General features: G+C 38.0%; 1 protein-coding gene and 1 long non-coding RNA gene across 12 annotated transcripts; one reads left to right on the top strand and one right to left on the bottom strand.

The window, feature by feature from the left end:
- The first annotated feature begins 316 nt into the window (after nucleotides 1-316).
- Nucleotides 317-3,874, top strand: LOC133857577 (uncharacterized). The gene is made up of 2 exons (XR_009898351.1): nucleotides 317-656; nucleotides 3,300-3,874. It is a non-coding gene; the product is annotated as an uncharacterized LOC133857577 (long non-coding RNA).
- Nucleotides 3,875-4,067: 193 nt separating this feature from the next.
- LOC133857540 (pentatricopeptide repeat-containing protein At3g49170, chloroplastic) lies at nucleotides 4,068-12,318 on the bottom strand. Of its 11 annotated transcripts, none has more exons than XR_009898338.1 (5): nucleotides 12,035-12,318; nucleotides 11,759-11,946; nucleotides 10,523-10,626; nucleotides 6,742-10,426; nucleotides 4,068-5,402 (listed from the first exon to the last, which is right to left on the bottom strand). XR_009898338.1 is itself a non-coding variant. In XM_062292833.1 (4 exons), the coding sequence occupies exons 3-4, from the start codon at nucleotides 10,368-10,370 to the stop codon at nucleotides 5,373-5,375; spliced, it is 2,538 nt and encodes an 845-aa protein (XP_062148817.1). In that variant the 5' UTR covers nucleotides 10,371-10,426; nucleotides 11,759-11,946; nucleotides 12,035-12,318; the 3' UTR covers nucleotides 4,068-5,372. The 11 variants fall into 11 exon arrangements, 2 of the variants coding, with proteins under 2 accessions (XP_062148817.1, XP_062148809.1); XR_009898341.1 differs by lacking the exon at nucleotides 10,523-10,626 and having other exon boundaries at nucleotides 4,068-4,615; nucleotides 4,724-5,402; XR_009898345.1 differs by lacking the exon at nucleotides 10,523-10,626 and having other exon boundaries at nucleotides 4,068-4,612; nucleotides 4,724-5,402.
- Nucleotides 12,319-13,578: the final 1,260 nt, after the last annotated feature.

Genomic DNA, 13,578 nt, shown 5'->3' with positions numbered 1-13,578 from the left:
CACTACCACCTAAATATACAACTTTTCACCACCTTGTCTATGTGGCAAGGTGATCTTTCACCTTAATTTATTTTTAAAAAATAAAAAAAATCAAAAAGTAATAAAATACCACCTTACCACATAAACAATATGGTAAAAAATTGTATATTTAAATGACATTGAATTATTATTCTATCATAAAATTATGACTCACAAGTTATAGGCTTACTATAACATGAGTAATGATAGGCGGGGCCTTTCCTACGTGGAAAGGACCTTTTGGCTTTTAATATTTAAAAAAATTAAACCCAATACAAACTTCTCCTAAAAATCAGCATTTTCCCTCCGAAGCAGACATTTCCCCCATCGAGCAGGACCAAAAATTTCTCCCCCCATTTCCGGCGACCCATTTCCCCATTCCGGCCGTTCTCCCCCCTTTTTCGGCTCCGACCTGCAATCTCTGGCCGTCTACACTGCCGCCCTACATTCCCCCATTTCCGGCGACCCATTTCCCCCATTCCGGTCGATCTCCCCCATTTTCGGCACCGGTAGCGATTTCTGGCCGTCTTCTATCCCCGACCGAGCTTCCACCGTCTTGCTCCGAAGACCCATCGACCGTTCCGCTTCGACGAGCCCAACCGAGCCACCACTGCAGACGACTCCGACGACCATCCACCGTAAGCTCTTCTCTGTTTTGTTTCGATTTTCCTTTCGATTTTCTCTTCTTCATACAAATCTGATTTTTTGAGTTGTTTTTGGTTTTTGTGGTTTTTGCTGTGATTTGTGTTTTTTTCTCTTCGATTTGTGGTTTGCTGTGATTTGTGGTTTTTTCTCTTCGATTTGCTGTGATTTGTGGTTTTTAGTTGCTTGCTTGCTGTTATTTGTGGTCGTTCTCAATGGGTTTTGAAGATGGGTAAAAACCCACATCATTTAATGAATTCTTTTCCACTATAGGGCTTGGTTGTACCTGCCCGGCAATATGAATGTAAAGCCTTTGATTTGGAAAAATTAAATGCCCCATGTGAGTAATGGGAGCAACATTATCAAGCATATTAAATGCCCCAGGTTTACGGATCCGCTTGATAATTTTGCTCCCATTGCTTGTGATTTCAGTTTCAGTTTCAGTGTGATTGGTCTCATTTTATGCTGCTAAAGGTCGAACTCTTAGACATCTATTTAGCTTGCATAGGCATGTGCCTTAAGTTTGGTGCCTGTTTTGAAACAATGACTTAAAGCTTCCGTCTGGTGTTTTACATTCCATAAGATTATCTAAATTTCATGTCAATATTTTAATTACCTTGGTCTGTTTGAACTTGGAAATTATTTTGAATTATAAGTCTTCTCCCTAGTCTTAGATTAGTTGCTAGTGGTGGATATTGCTTTGGTCATTTATCTATCTAATTAAAATACTGTCAGTTGATATTTGTCTTGTTTGAGATCAATGTCTTCTTGTTTGCGGATTATGGTGTTCTTTTTCTTTCTTTCTTTTTAAATAGTTAAAGTTTATGATTCCATTGGCTTTTCACTGTGTAGCTCTGGAGATTGATGTCTTTTACTTGCAAAAATTTTGAGGATTTTATTTTTTGGTTTCAAACGTTTCTGTGGGTTTTACTCATTTAGATGCACAAATTGTATCAAAAATTGCCTACATGCTACCCACGGGAATCACAACCCCTCCACTTCCATGATTCCTTAAATCCAAATGTAAATTTTTGAGAAAACAGATGGGTTCTAAAATGAAATCACTTAAAATTATACATCAACCTCTGTAATTTTCGAACGGGCTTCCATTTCTCTTCATTTGTAAAACTCAAAGTCAGTAACAAAGTCAGTATCGGGCTTCTTCACATTGGTTCTTTAAGTCCTTTGGTAGTACCACATCTGTTTTTGCGAACTGCATGCGTTCCTGCCTCTGTTTAAATGAGCAATAGATCCATGTGGAAGTTGATTTTATCTTGTCTATTTGGGAATGATTCCAGTGATGGGCTAAAAATAAACCAATGTCTGGACAAATTACAATAACAAACGACTATTAGAACTAACAAGAACCACAGTAACAAATGTTGGACAATGATAAATGAACAAAATCAATGATTTCTTTGGAAGCCCAGCTACCAAGTACTGGTAAGGCATTCAAGAACTCTGTTTTTCCATTTATAGTCATCGATGTTAGAGGATGGTGTTTGTTAGAGTAAGACTATCTTGGACCTTTGTTGCTGTAAAATCCTCTAGAAATTTGTGACTGAAATAGTTAGTGCACTAGGTCGTATGCATTACAATTTTTATAGAAATTAAGGGGATTAACTGGCATGTGAAATTAAACCACTACTTTTGCCTTAGAGAATTCTGTGCGTTAGTAGGTTAAGTTGCACGGTTTTATTTTTTTCGTAACGCAAATTTCATAGAACTTTTTTGTAAGGATCAGAAATTCAAGCTTGCATATTGACTTATTTAGCCTCTCTTGATCTGAATTTTTTTTCCCTGAATTAATGCTGTCATGTATTATGTTGCATTATTGGAACTTACATCTTCTCTTAATACATATTTGAGAATTAATTATGAAGAACACGCATCACCTCAGCTATAACAGCTATAACATATTAAAATATTTTAATCTTTGGACCTGCCCATTTGCTGCATAGTTTATATACTTTGTTTGGGGTAGTATGGAGTCCATAATTATGTTTTGGTTCCTAGATTAGTTTATCACAATCACCTTTTTTTTTTTGGGAGATTCCTCATGGGTACACTATAATCATTCATTTCATAGAACTGAAATTTGTCAAGAGATTGCATTTTTTTTTGTTTCTTTCTTTTGGTTTTTAAAATATATATTTCTGCATCTTGTTTCCTTTATTTCTTTGTGTGTGTGTAAATCTGTCATGGGTTCTACTTTACATTGTTGAATTTGTGAGTGTTGTGTGGATTCCATCTTTTTTCTTTTGATTTCTTTTATTTTTTCGATTTTCCTTTCGATTTTCTCTTCTTCATACAAATCTGGTTTTTTGAGTTGTTTTGATTTTTGTGGTTTTTGCTGTGATTTGTGGTTTTTCTCTTCGATTTGTGGTTTGCTGTGATTTGTGGTTTTTCTCTTCAATTTGTTGTGATTTGTGGCTTTTACTTGCTTGCTTGCTGTGATTTCTGGTCTTTCTCAATGGGTTTTGAAGATGGGTAAAAACCCACATCATTTGGTGAATTCTTTTCCACTATAGGGCTTGGTTGTACCTGCAACCCGGCAATATGAATGTAAAGCCTTTTATTTGGAAAAATTGAGCCTTTGTTCGTCATAGAAAGTTTACTAATTTTGATTATATTTGTAGCATGGTTGTAAATGTAAATATTTAGACTGGGTTAATGATCCTTCCATATGCGAGCATGGCGAAAGAGTTTTGAACCGGTTAAAGGATAAATACATATGCCTAAAAGATAAAAAAGAAAGGCTACAGGCTGCGATTGCGAAGAGCGATACAGTAGAAAAGGAAAAATGCTAGTGCAAGGAAGAAATGGAAATGGAAGTTGCCGAATGTCAAAAGAAGTTGGCGGTTGAAATAGACTAAATGTGTTTTTCTTTTATCTATAAAATTTTGTTGAGCAGTGCTACGATGGGGCAAAACTTCCAGAAATCATCCGGAAGTTTTGCCCCATCCAAGTTTTACCCAATTTTGTTTATAGCATTATATGTTCCTAGGATATAGTGAAATTTTTATGTTGTAATGTTGAATAATGGATAAGCACTACAAATGTTGGATGTCATTGTAATGTTGCTTTTGCTTATGTGGAATGCATCTTGGCCTTGGGTGTTTGGTATGCTCGTTAATGACTTTGGCCTTCTAAAATGTCTCTGTGTAGTTTATACAGTTCTCTATACAGCTCATGTGCGTACATGTTTAAGCGATCCTTGGTAGAACCTTTTTATTGGGTTTTCTACAATACCACTTCTTGACCAACCATAGTGATGACCATATCATAAAAAACCATAAAGTAGCATACAATCCAGCAGGACCAGCAAAAGTCTAAACCTAATTATACCCAAAGTGACAAAAGCAGGCCGGAGCATCAGTTTCCACAGTACTTAAGAATCAAGAGCATCTCCAAGCACATCACTATGTGCATTTGCATTCAATTACATGTAAAAGATGTGTACATGAAAGCCGATGCAAATCAACTATTTCTGAGATATAAACATGCAACAAAACAAAAACTGTTACAGCCTCTACATCCACTGCCAACAACCAGTAAGCCAAAAGGGCTTCAAGATAAACAAAAAAAAACTGCAGCTTTTGTTCTGTATATTCTCCAAGTCAGCAACCCCATCACTTTTGTTCTCTATATTCCCCAGCTTCACTCAGATCCAAGATTCACTAACATATATGTTCACAAAATTACAAACAGCTTTTAGATTTCAACACAGCAGCACCAAAAACTCATTTGATGCCCAAAAACTCTAATCCTGTTGCCTTGGGTCTCCAATCCATGCTGAGACAGAATCTGCTCCCACTTGCTCCAAACGGATTCTTTAATCTGCGCCCTTCAGCCTCCTCTTTCGTGTGTACATCACCCCTCTTGTTACCTTATTGAACAAACCAGAACCAGGAGGATCTACCAGGAAGGACTTGATGTTTGGAACTTTTTCCTGCTGAATAGATGAAATAAGGGAATTAATGAATAATTTAACACGGAGAAACTTGGAAACACCAGCCAGTCCCTCATGTGCCTGTAGCCGCTACAAATGCATCTAAATTACCACCAGCCTGTTCCAAAATCTCAGGCCCGGTACCCTCATAGTGCGCTCGGAAGTTTGCAAGATTTTCAAACTGATAAGCAAAGAAGCCACCTTGACAATTATTCGATAAAGCTGAGCTTTGTTTCTCTTCACCGGATGTGTAACCATTGATTTGCTTTAGGGGTTTGCCATCCACTTGGTCAGATTTCCTATGCTTTGATGCCACCTCATTTGCTTCCAGTGCTCTTCTCCGTGCAATATTGACATAGTGGTCTCTGTGTGTAATTGACACGGGTCTTACCCTTTCAACAAAAGAGGAAAAGATAAAGTTCAGTGCATTGGAAGTATTTTTTGTAACCTATTACAGATCTAAACCTTGCACTTTACCATTTTACACAAATTCTTTTACTGTTATATTGCAAGTGTATGTTGCCACTACATTAAAAACTCGAGTTAAAAAGCAAAAAAAGAGAAAATATCTTTCTTAGAGGTTCTGCTTCAAAGAGGACAACATCCTTCTCATTTCACATAAGACCTAGTTATCTTAAAGGAAGTTAAAAAGTCATTCTATAGGGAAAGCATCAACCCAAATGTTCTAACCTCAATGGGAACAGCACAAACACTAAGATCAAGAAGGTAGCAATGCATGAATTTCTACATCCTTCTCCTTTCACTTACGGCCTTTTTGTGGTATCTTTCCCTTCAAAGAAATTAAAGCAAGAAGACATATCAAGAATTCCATCAAGACTTTCAGATATACATGAATTGAATGGCCATTCAAAACTTTCAGATACTTTCAGATATATACATGCAAGAAAGAATCACAAGGCATGGATGAATTTCAAGATTTTGAGTTGACTTCAATAAATAAGTAAATAACTGGTCTTTGAAGAAAAAAAAAAATCTTTCTTAAAACCCTGCCCTGTTCATAGTTTAATTCAATTCTTTCTATTAACCCAGCAGGCCAGCACAAGGTTCAGAGTTAGTAGAGCAATTAATTACTCATTCTACTTTATTACATCCTCATACCTACAAATCGTATACAAAAGAAACCAACTAGACTAGAATAATTCCTCTCAGCCACTTCTTTTTCTCTTCAATGACTTCTAATGCTTACATAAGCATTCATAACAACAACAAAAAAATGCTTACATAAGAAGCTGTCAGGAAGAAGAAACAAGACCAAAATGGAGCCCAATAGACAACCTCATCTGAAAAATTTATATTGTTGAAATAACACACCCAAATGAAGTGACTAAAACGCATGGATATCAACAGAAATAAGATAGAAATGTAAAACTACTGATAGAACCGAAATATCAACAAACCACAAGGGTTTAACAACAGCACTACTTGTGGGTGTACCTTAAAGGGTTTAACAACATCACTAATTGTGGAAAATTATCGATGTCCCTAACAAATATAACCAATCCATTATGGTTTCAACAACATCACTAATTGTGGAAAATTATCGATGTCCCTAACAAATATAATCAATCCATTATGGTTTCAAGTCATGCGAATATTTCTCAAATCGATGGCATATATTTAGACAGGATCCACATTGCAGCAATTGAATATCTAGGGTCATTCAACGAAATCCTTAGATACATCTGAGAAATAAGACTTTGTTTCATTATCAACAGAACCACAATAGAATTATTTCAAATACTAGAGAAGAAGACAGTAACTCACTCAGTTTCCCCAGGGTGTCCAAGTCTCCAACATAATTGACACTGAAGATTTGGTTTCTAGAATATTTTCCATGTTACCATTTTATCATGCAAACTTCCAAAAGAGAGAGAAATGAAGCAACCTTTATGAAAATTACAGCAGATCCATGCTCTAAATCTGCCTTACGGCAGAACCTTCAGAAAATGACCCCTAAACTAAAGCTCGAAACTTTGAAAAATCCGAAGGCTAAACTAAAACCCGACACTTCAAAAATCCACAAAAGCCTAAACTTTAGCACCAAACAACTATAGATGGTGCTCAGATGGGTGGCAAAAATCATGAAAAGAGAGAAGCAGAAAACTTACAACAGTAAAACGGCGAGAGAGAGGGGGGTGCTCCGATGGGTGCCGATCGGTGGGTCTTGGTGGCCGGCACTCCGTCAACCGAAAAGGGAAATGGGTTTGCAAGCCGGCACTCCGTTGACAAAAAAGATAAATGAAGTTTCTGCTCTGATGGGTGGCGGTCACTCGGGTCTTGGTGGCCGGAGCTCTGTTGACAGAAAGGGAAAGGCCGTACGGTGGGGGAGGCGAAAACGGTGATTGGCGAAAAATTTGGGGGGAAAGACCAAATCGAAAAATGGGGGGAAATGAAAACAGGAAGCTCGCGATTTTGGTTTAAACGTAATGCATTTTCTATTTTTTTTAATAAAATGGGACTGCCACATAGGAAAGGGCCGGGCAGGGGATGGTTAAACGTCCCCTGCCTATCATCACTCCTACAACATCCTACTGACACAAGTGCATCTCACAGCACCCCAAACATTGAAATGCTAAAACATTAACACATTTTTTATTCATGAACATTCTTCTCAAACCAGAAAATGCAACCATTACCAGGTCTATACAAGAGGGGAAAGTAAAGGATAATAGTGAAGAAGTCTTCTAGAACATTGAAGAATAGGCAATATGAGCTGTGGGAGAAACTGCACATAGTGGTAGTAAATAAACTGATCAAATGAGGGTCCAAATTTGCAGTTGTACAAGTAGTCGCAAATATGAAGTTTACAGGTATACAGATTACACAAAGAAGGTACAAGTATGATTTATACAGGTTACAGCTAGCAGAACAACACAAAGGTTAAAGAATGAGATGACAAATATACATGCCAACTTAAGATTAATTATACTTGGCACTCATTCGTCCAGAATCGTTTCCATTTGTAGGCTCTGTAGGCCACTGTTCATCCACCCTAAGAACAAGCTTTTGAAGAGTTTTGATGGGAAGTGACCAGAAAATCAATAATCAATCAACCAACAAATTAGGAAGTTATGAGCCTAGAAAAGAAGCTCATATAAGCTCTCCGATTAGCGCAGAACTGTCATAGAGAGAATTTGACTATTCTTACTCCAACTTAACAAAATCACCAGTAATCATTGCATGAACATGTCCCATCTTTGAAGTGGTGAAAACGGTTAGAGTCTCTTACCACTATTTCCCTACTCGTGGCAATCGAGATAAATTTGATTGCAGCATGACAGTCTCCGCAAACTCTAAGATTCTTAAATACCCTGATGGGTTTTGATTTGGATATGCTTATAAGACCAAACGCCACAGCTATTTTCTCACTGTGTTGAAACAAATATTGCTCCTTCAGTTTATCCTCCACATCATGAAGAACAAATTCTGTATCCGGTACATAGCCCAATTCCTTTATTTTCAAAGCCAAATGGTTCAGCTCATCATAAATCTCTCTTGCTAGGGAGTGTGAAGTGTCCCCAACATGGAACTTGTGCACTGTATTTTCAACCTCTATCCAGCTACAACCTGCCTCTTTGATCAAGTTTCTCTCTTTCAATTTTTTTCTAATTATTGCAACATCCTCCCATTGACCTGAGGAAGCATACAAGTTCGATAGTAAGATATATGCCGCTGGATCATGTGGGTCTTGCTCAAGAATCATCTTAGCAGCATGTTTCCCAAGTTCTTTATTTCCATGAACTCGACAAGCAGAAAGAAATGTACGCCAGACTAGCGCATCAGCCTTGAAAGGCATTGAGTTCACAAATTCAAGGGCTTCTAGAAGGGATCCTGATCTGCCCAACAAATCAACCATACATGCATAATGCTCCATTCTCGGAACAATGTCATGTTCTTTGTACATCGCAGTGAAGTGTTTCCAACCCTCAGAAATCAGCCCCACATGGCTGCAAGCTGATAAGACAGCAATATAGGTGATCTCATTCGGTCTTACACCAACCTCAAGCATTTTGTGGAAAAACTCCACAGCTCTAGAGGCAAATCCATGTTTTGCGAAACCTGTGATCATAGAAGTCCAAGAAATAACATTCCGATCTCCCATATCATTAAAAACTTGAAGAGCAGATTCTATGTTTCCACACCTAGAATACATAGAGATCAATGCATTAGAAATGCATTGGTTTGACTCAAATCCTGATTTCAGTACACTGGCATGAATTTGCTCGCCCTTACCAATTGCACCAATACTTGCAGCTCCACTCAGCAGACTTGCATATGTGAAAGCACTAGCCCCAATTCCTGCATCCTCGATCTCATGAAAAAGTTGAAAGGCTTTTTCAGAATTTAGATTTTTGGCATAACCATCAACAACCGTATTGTAAGAAATCAAATTCTTCTCAAACAGCATATCAAAAGCTTTACGGGCATCTTCCATCATGCCAGACCGCGCATACATGCTAATAAGAGAATTTCCCACACAATTAACCGATGCAAGACCTAGTTTCACTGCCTGGGCATAAACTTGCTCACCCATGCGTGGATCAGAAAGATTTGCACATGCCTTAAGGACACTAGAAAAGGTGAAATGATTCGGCGTAAAATCAGCCTTGATCATTTCGCAAAAAAGTTCGACAGCTTCCATATCAAGCCCTCCACTTTGCACATATCCTGTGATAATTGCTGTCCAAGACATGACATTATGATTTATCATCCGAATGAAAATTTTCCTTGAATCATCCAACGATCCATTTGATGAACACTTTGCATACATGTCCACCAAACAACAACCAATACAAACATCTAAAGCCAATCCCACCTGGATAACCCAAGAATGCAATTGCTGCCCAAGCGACAACAATTTTAACTCCGCACAAGCCGATAAAACTCCACTTAGTGTAAACCGATCCGGAACATTTCCACTCAAAACCATATCCAAGAACAAATGTATGGCCTCTCTTGAGTACCCCAATTGCATAAACCTAGTTATCATCAAAGTCCAAGTAACCGCATTTTTCTCAGGCATTTTCTCAAACACCTTATAAGCTAAATCCACATCACCACTACCCTTTACAAGCATATCAATCAATGCACACCCAACACACAAATCGGACTCAAAATATCCACTCTTTATGACAAACCCAAAAATCATCTTCCCGATCGAGATATTGTGCGCATTCGAACATGCTCGAATCACAGCCGCGAAGCAATATTCATTTGGGTAAAAACCATTCTCAAGCATTTCAAGGAATGTCCCAATGGCTTCAAATTCCATATCATTATTTGCAAAACAAGAAACCATTGCACTCCAAGAAACCAAGTCTCTCTTATCTCCCATGCTATGAAATATGGCCTTTGCTTTAGCCCAATCCCCACACTTTGAGTACAAGCTGATGAGAGAATTGAGAATGACCGAGTTGGGCTCGAGTTGGGACAAAGTCAAGCGGGTGTGAACGAGTTTCCCCAGTTGGAAATTCCGGGACCTGATGCAGGACTTGAGGAGAAGGGAGTAGGTGGTGAGGTCTGGGTGGGTACCCTTTTGGGCCATGCCATCAAGGGTGGCCATTGCTTTGTGGAGTTGACCCACATTGAGGTGGTGGATCGGACGATGGTTAAAGAGTTCAAAGTTTTGGTTCGGGGTGGATGATAATGATGATGGAAGGTTTTGGCGCGAAGGGTTTGAGGGTTTGAGGGAAGGTAATGAGAGTTTGGAGGGAGACGAAAGCGAGACACTAAGCATATTTCAATTTCAAGAGGCCGCAGATGTTCCCTTGTTCCTTGGAGTATCTTGCATACCTAAACAGACACAGAAGATAACCAATCATTTAGCCAAAACATATCAACAAACTCAACAGCATATAATATATAAGCAAATAGCGAATGATGATTTACCTTCTCTAAATTTTTTTTTACTAAAAATTAAAAAAACTCAATGGTGCTATTCGGCAAGCACCGAGCAGTACTTCTGTCTATCAGCAGAGCATACTACAATATGCCTTCAAAAGCAACAATAGTCACTCTAAATGCCAACCAAACAAAGTTAAAATGGCTAGATATAGTGCAAATGAAGGACAACGACAATTGAAAAAAACAATTGAAAAAAAAAAAAATTCGAAAATGCATCATAAGAGATGAACGAATCAAACAGCTAAAAATAATCAAAAAATAAGGAAAAGCAGCTTATAATCATCAATAGAATCAGGAAAGCATAAAAGTAACGAAACCCACAAGATTCCATACACCAAAATTTGTCCTTCACATTTTCCAAGCAAACAAACAAAGCATGGAATGAAATTAACGAAGACAACAAAACTCGACTAAGCAAAACAATTTCCTTAATCTTAATCTACGTTTAATCCAGATTTTTCGGTCATTAATATTATTTTTCTTTCCACTGGACATCAAAAATGAATTCGATATCCCAGTTGCTTAACCAATCACCTTTCAACTCTTCATCTTTTTCCTTTTTCAACAAAAACCTCATATCTTAATTGAGTTTTGAAAAATCCACTGTAATCTAGTCTAAATTTCTATTTGATTTATTATATGCATATTGCCTTTCATTGTTTTACTTAAACATGAGACTTCTCATTTCATCAATTAAAATCCTAAACATTCATATCTACTCCTATTGCAATATGTCATATAATCAATGGAAAAGAAATCCTTGAATTCAACCCTATAATTCCTCTTGTATTCCTGGCTGGCCCACTTTTTTGTTTACCTAGCTTGTCAGGGCAAAAACTCACTGCCAGTATTCATTCAAAACTAAAATTAACACCTACCCATACCGAGAAATCAAGAAAAACCCATGGATAAATCACATAGAGAGAGAAATCAAGAAAACCAATGAACATATATGTGGAATTCTTGGATCTTGGACACTAAAATAACACATGTTTAAAGCAAGTAACACCAATCCAAGGAAAAAATCTGTTGTTTCTAAAAAAAAAAAACAACCTCGTCATATTCATAAACCGAAAAATAAATAAAAAATCTACCCTTCAAGCACAAAAATAAATCACAAGCATCAATAAATTTAAACAAACCCATTTCTTAAACCCCCCCCCCCCCATACCGAGAAATCACTTCAAAAACCCATGAATAATAAGTCAGAGAGAGACGGACAGTAGAGAGAGAGGGGAGAGGGACGGTGTCGGTTGGCCGGTCGGAAGGCCGTTCGTCTTGGTGGGCGGCGCTCGGTCGGTAGGCCCTTTGTCTTGGTGGGCGGTGCTCGGTCGGTGGGGGAGGGGGACGGTGGAGAATTGGGAAATGGGAGGAAAATGAAAAATCAGAACGCCCGAATTCAGCTATCCCTTAAAGAAAATCAAATCCAAATCAAAACAAAAACCATAAGACAAATCAAACCGATATGTAAACATGTAAACAAACCTTTCTTCTTACCGGTACACGACGTATGGTCAGTGAGACTCTGAGCTGGGGCCGTGGGTGGCGTTTGGCCGATCGATTTTTGGGCTGTGGGCGTGGCCTGTGTCGATGGGCGTCGCCGGATTTCGAGCTGGTGCCGTGGGTGGGCGTCGCCGGTGCGTTCGGTGAGGAAGTGGTTGGCGGTGGGCGAAGGAGGAAAGTGGGAGGGGGAGACACAGCAGCAGTGTGGGAGATTTTGAAAATTTTAGGGGATTTGGGGGAAGAATTGGGGGGAAAGGGAAAGGCTTTCACGCGTGATGCAGCAGTATTTGTTTTTGATTTTTTTTTAAAAAAATAAAAAATAAAATGAAATAAAATAAGTAAAATTTCATGCCATGCCACGTAGCACTACTCCTTGAAATTTGGAAGTGCATGCTGTTTTTTTTTTTTTTTTTCTTTTTTTTGGAATTGTCAAATAAAGTTTTGAATCATTGTATGAGTGTTACTTCAATTTATCTCTGTTTAAATTTTGATAATCAATGGTAATTTTTTTGAACTGTGTGTTCATGAATCTTTGAGTGATATTTAATTTCTCCGAAGTATCTGCATGTGTTTTGATACATGAAGAACATTGATGCGATTTAAGGTATCAAAGGGAAAGCACGATTTCAAGGAAATTTTTTGAAATAGGAGTGACAATTATTATCAGAGGTGATTGCTAAAGGGGGACAATTATTATCCCTAGTGATATGAGTAGGATAGTTAAATTAAATTTATTAAATTGACATATATCCTTAAAGTATATGATTTTTTGCATGTATTTTTAATAAAGCATGTAATTTTTCATTATGCCATGTAATATCAGAATTCAATCCACATATAACATATACAAGAATCTTCCTTGCATTCATGCCACAACTGGAATTAATAAAGAAGCATAACAGTAAACAAAAATGTGATTCTAATGCTATTCTTTCCGCTTCAATTTGACTACATACATACAGTATGATACTGCAATCAATTTACAAGAGCAAATGCATTGCCACAGGATGCCAATCTCACGCATCTGATGATGCAAAATTAAGACCAGATAGTAAGAGACATTGGGAAATATTTAAACAGCTGTTGAGGATCAGACACCTTGAGATTTTCCAATATTGAAGACAGTTTCAAACCAGTGATTTGTAGGTTTGGATTTGAGTGACCATCCACAAAAACGTTTGTTATCTGCAAAGTGCAAACAAAGCACCGTTACTTAATATACATCATAAGATCTTATTTCCATACTATGTAGCATTTTGTAGGTCAATTTCATGCAGCCTACACTTTAGCAAAGGCATTAGATGTTTGCTTTTAAAACGATCACGACACTGTTGTTAAGAGTCCCACATTGCCAAGGTACACTTGGGTTGTAGGCTTTATAAGCCTTGAGCAAACCTCTTCTCTCGAGGTGCCTTTTGGGAATGAGTAAGGCTCAAGTGACTTTAATATGGTATCAGAGCTTCAGGGCCTTGGACAATGTTGGGCCTTCCCTCCCGTTGTACACGTGTTTGGACAATAGTGTCACACGTGAGGGGGCG

Source organism: Alnus glutinosa, chromosome 1 (genome assembly GCF_958979055.1).
Source record: "Alnus glutinosa chromosome 1, dhAlnGlut1.1, whole genome shotgun sequence".
NCBI lineage: Eukaryota > Viridiplantae > Streptophyta > Magnoliopsida > Fagales > Betulaceae > Alnus > Alnus glutinosa.
Note: the sequence above shows the minus strand (reverse complement) of the source record. Positions and strands in the feature narration are given on the sequence as shown.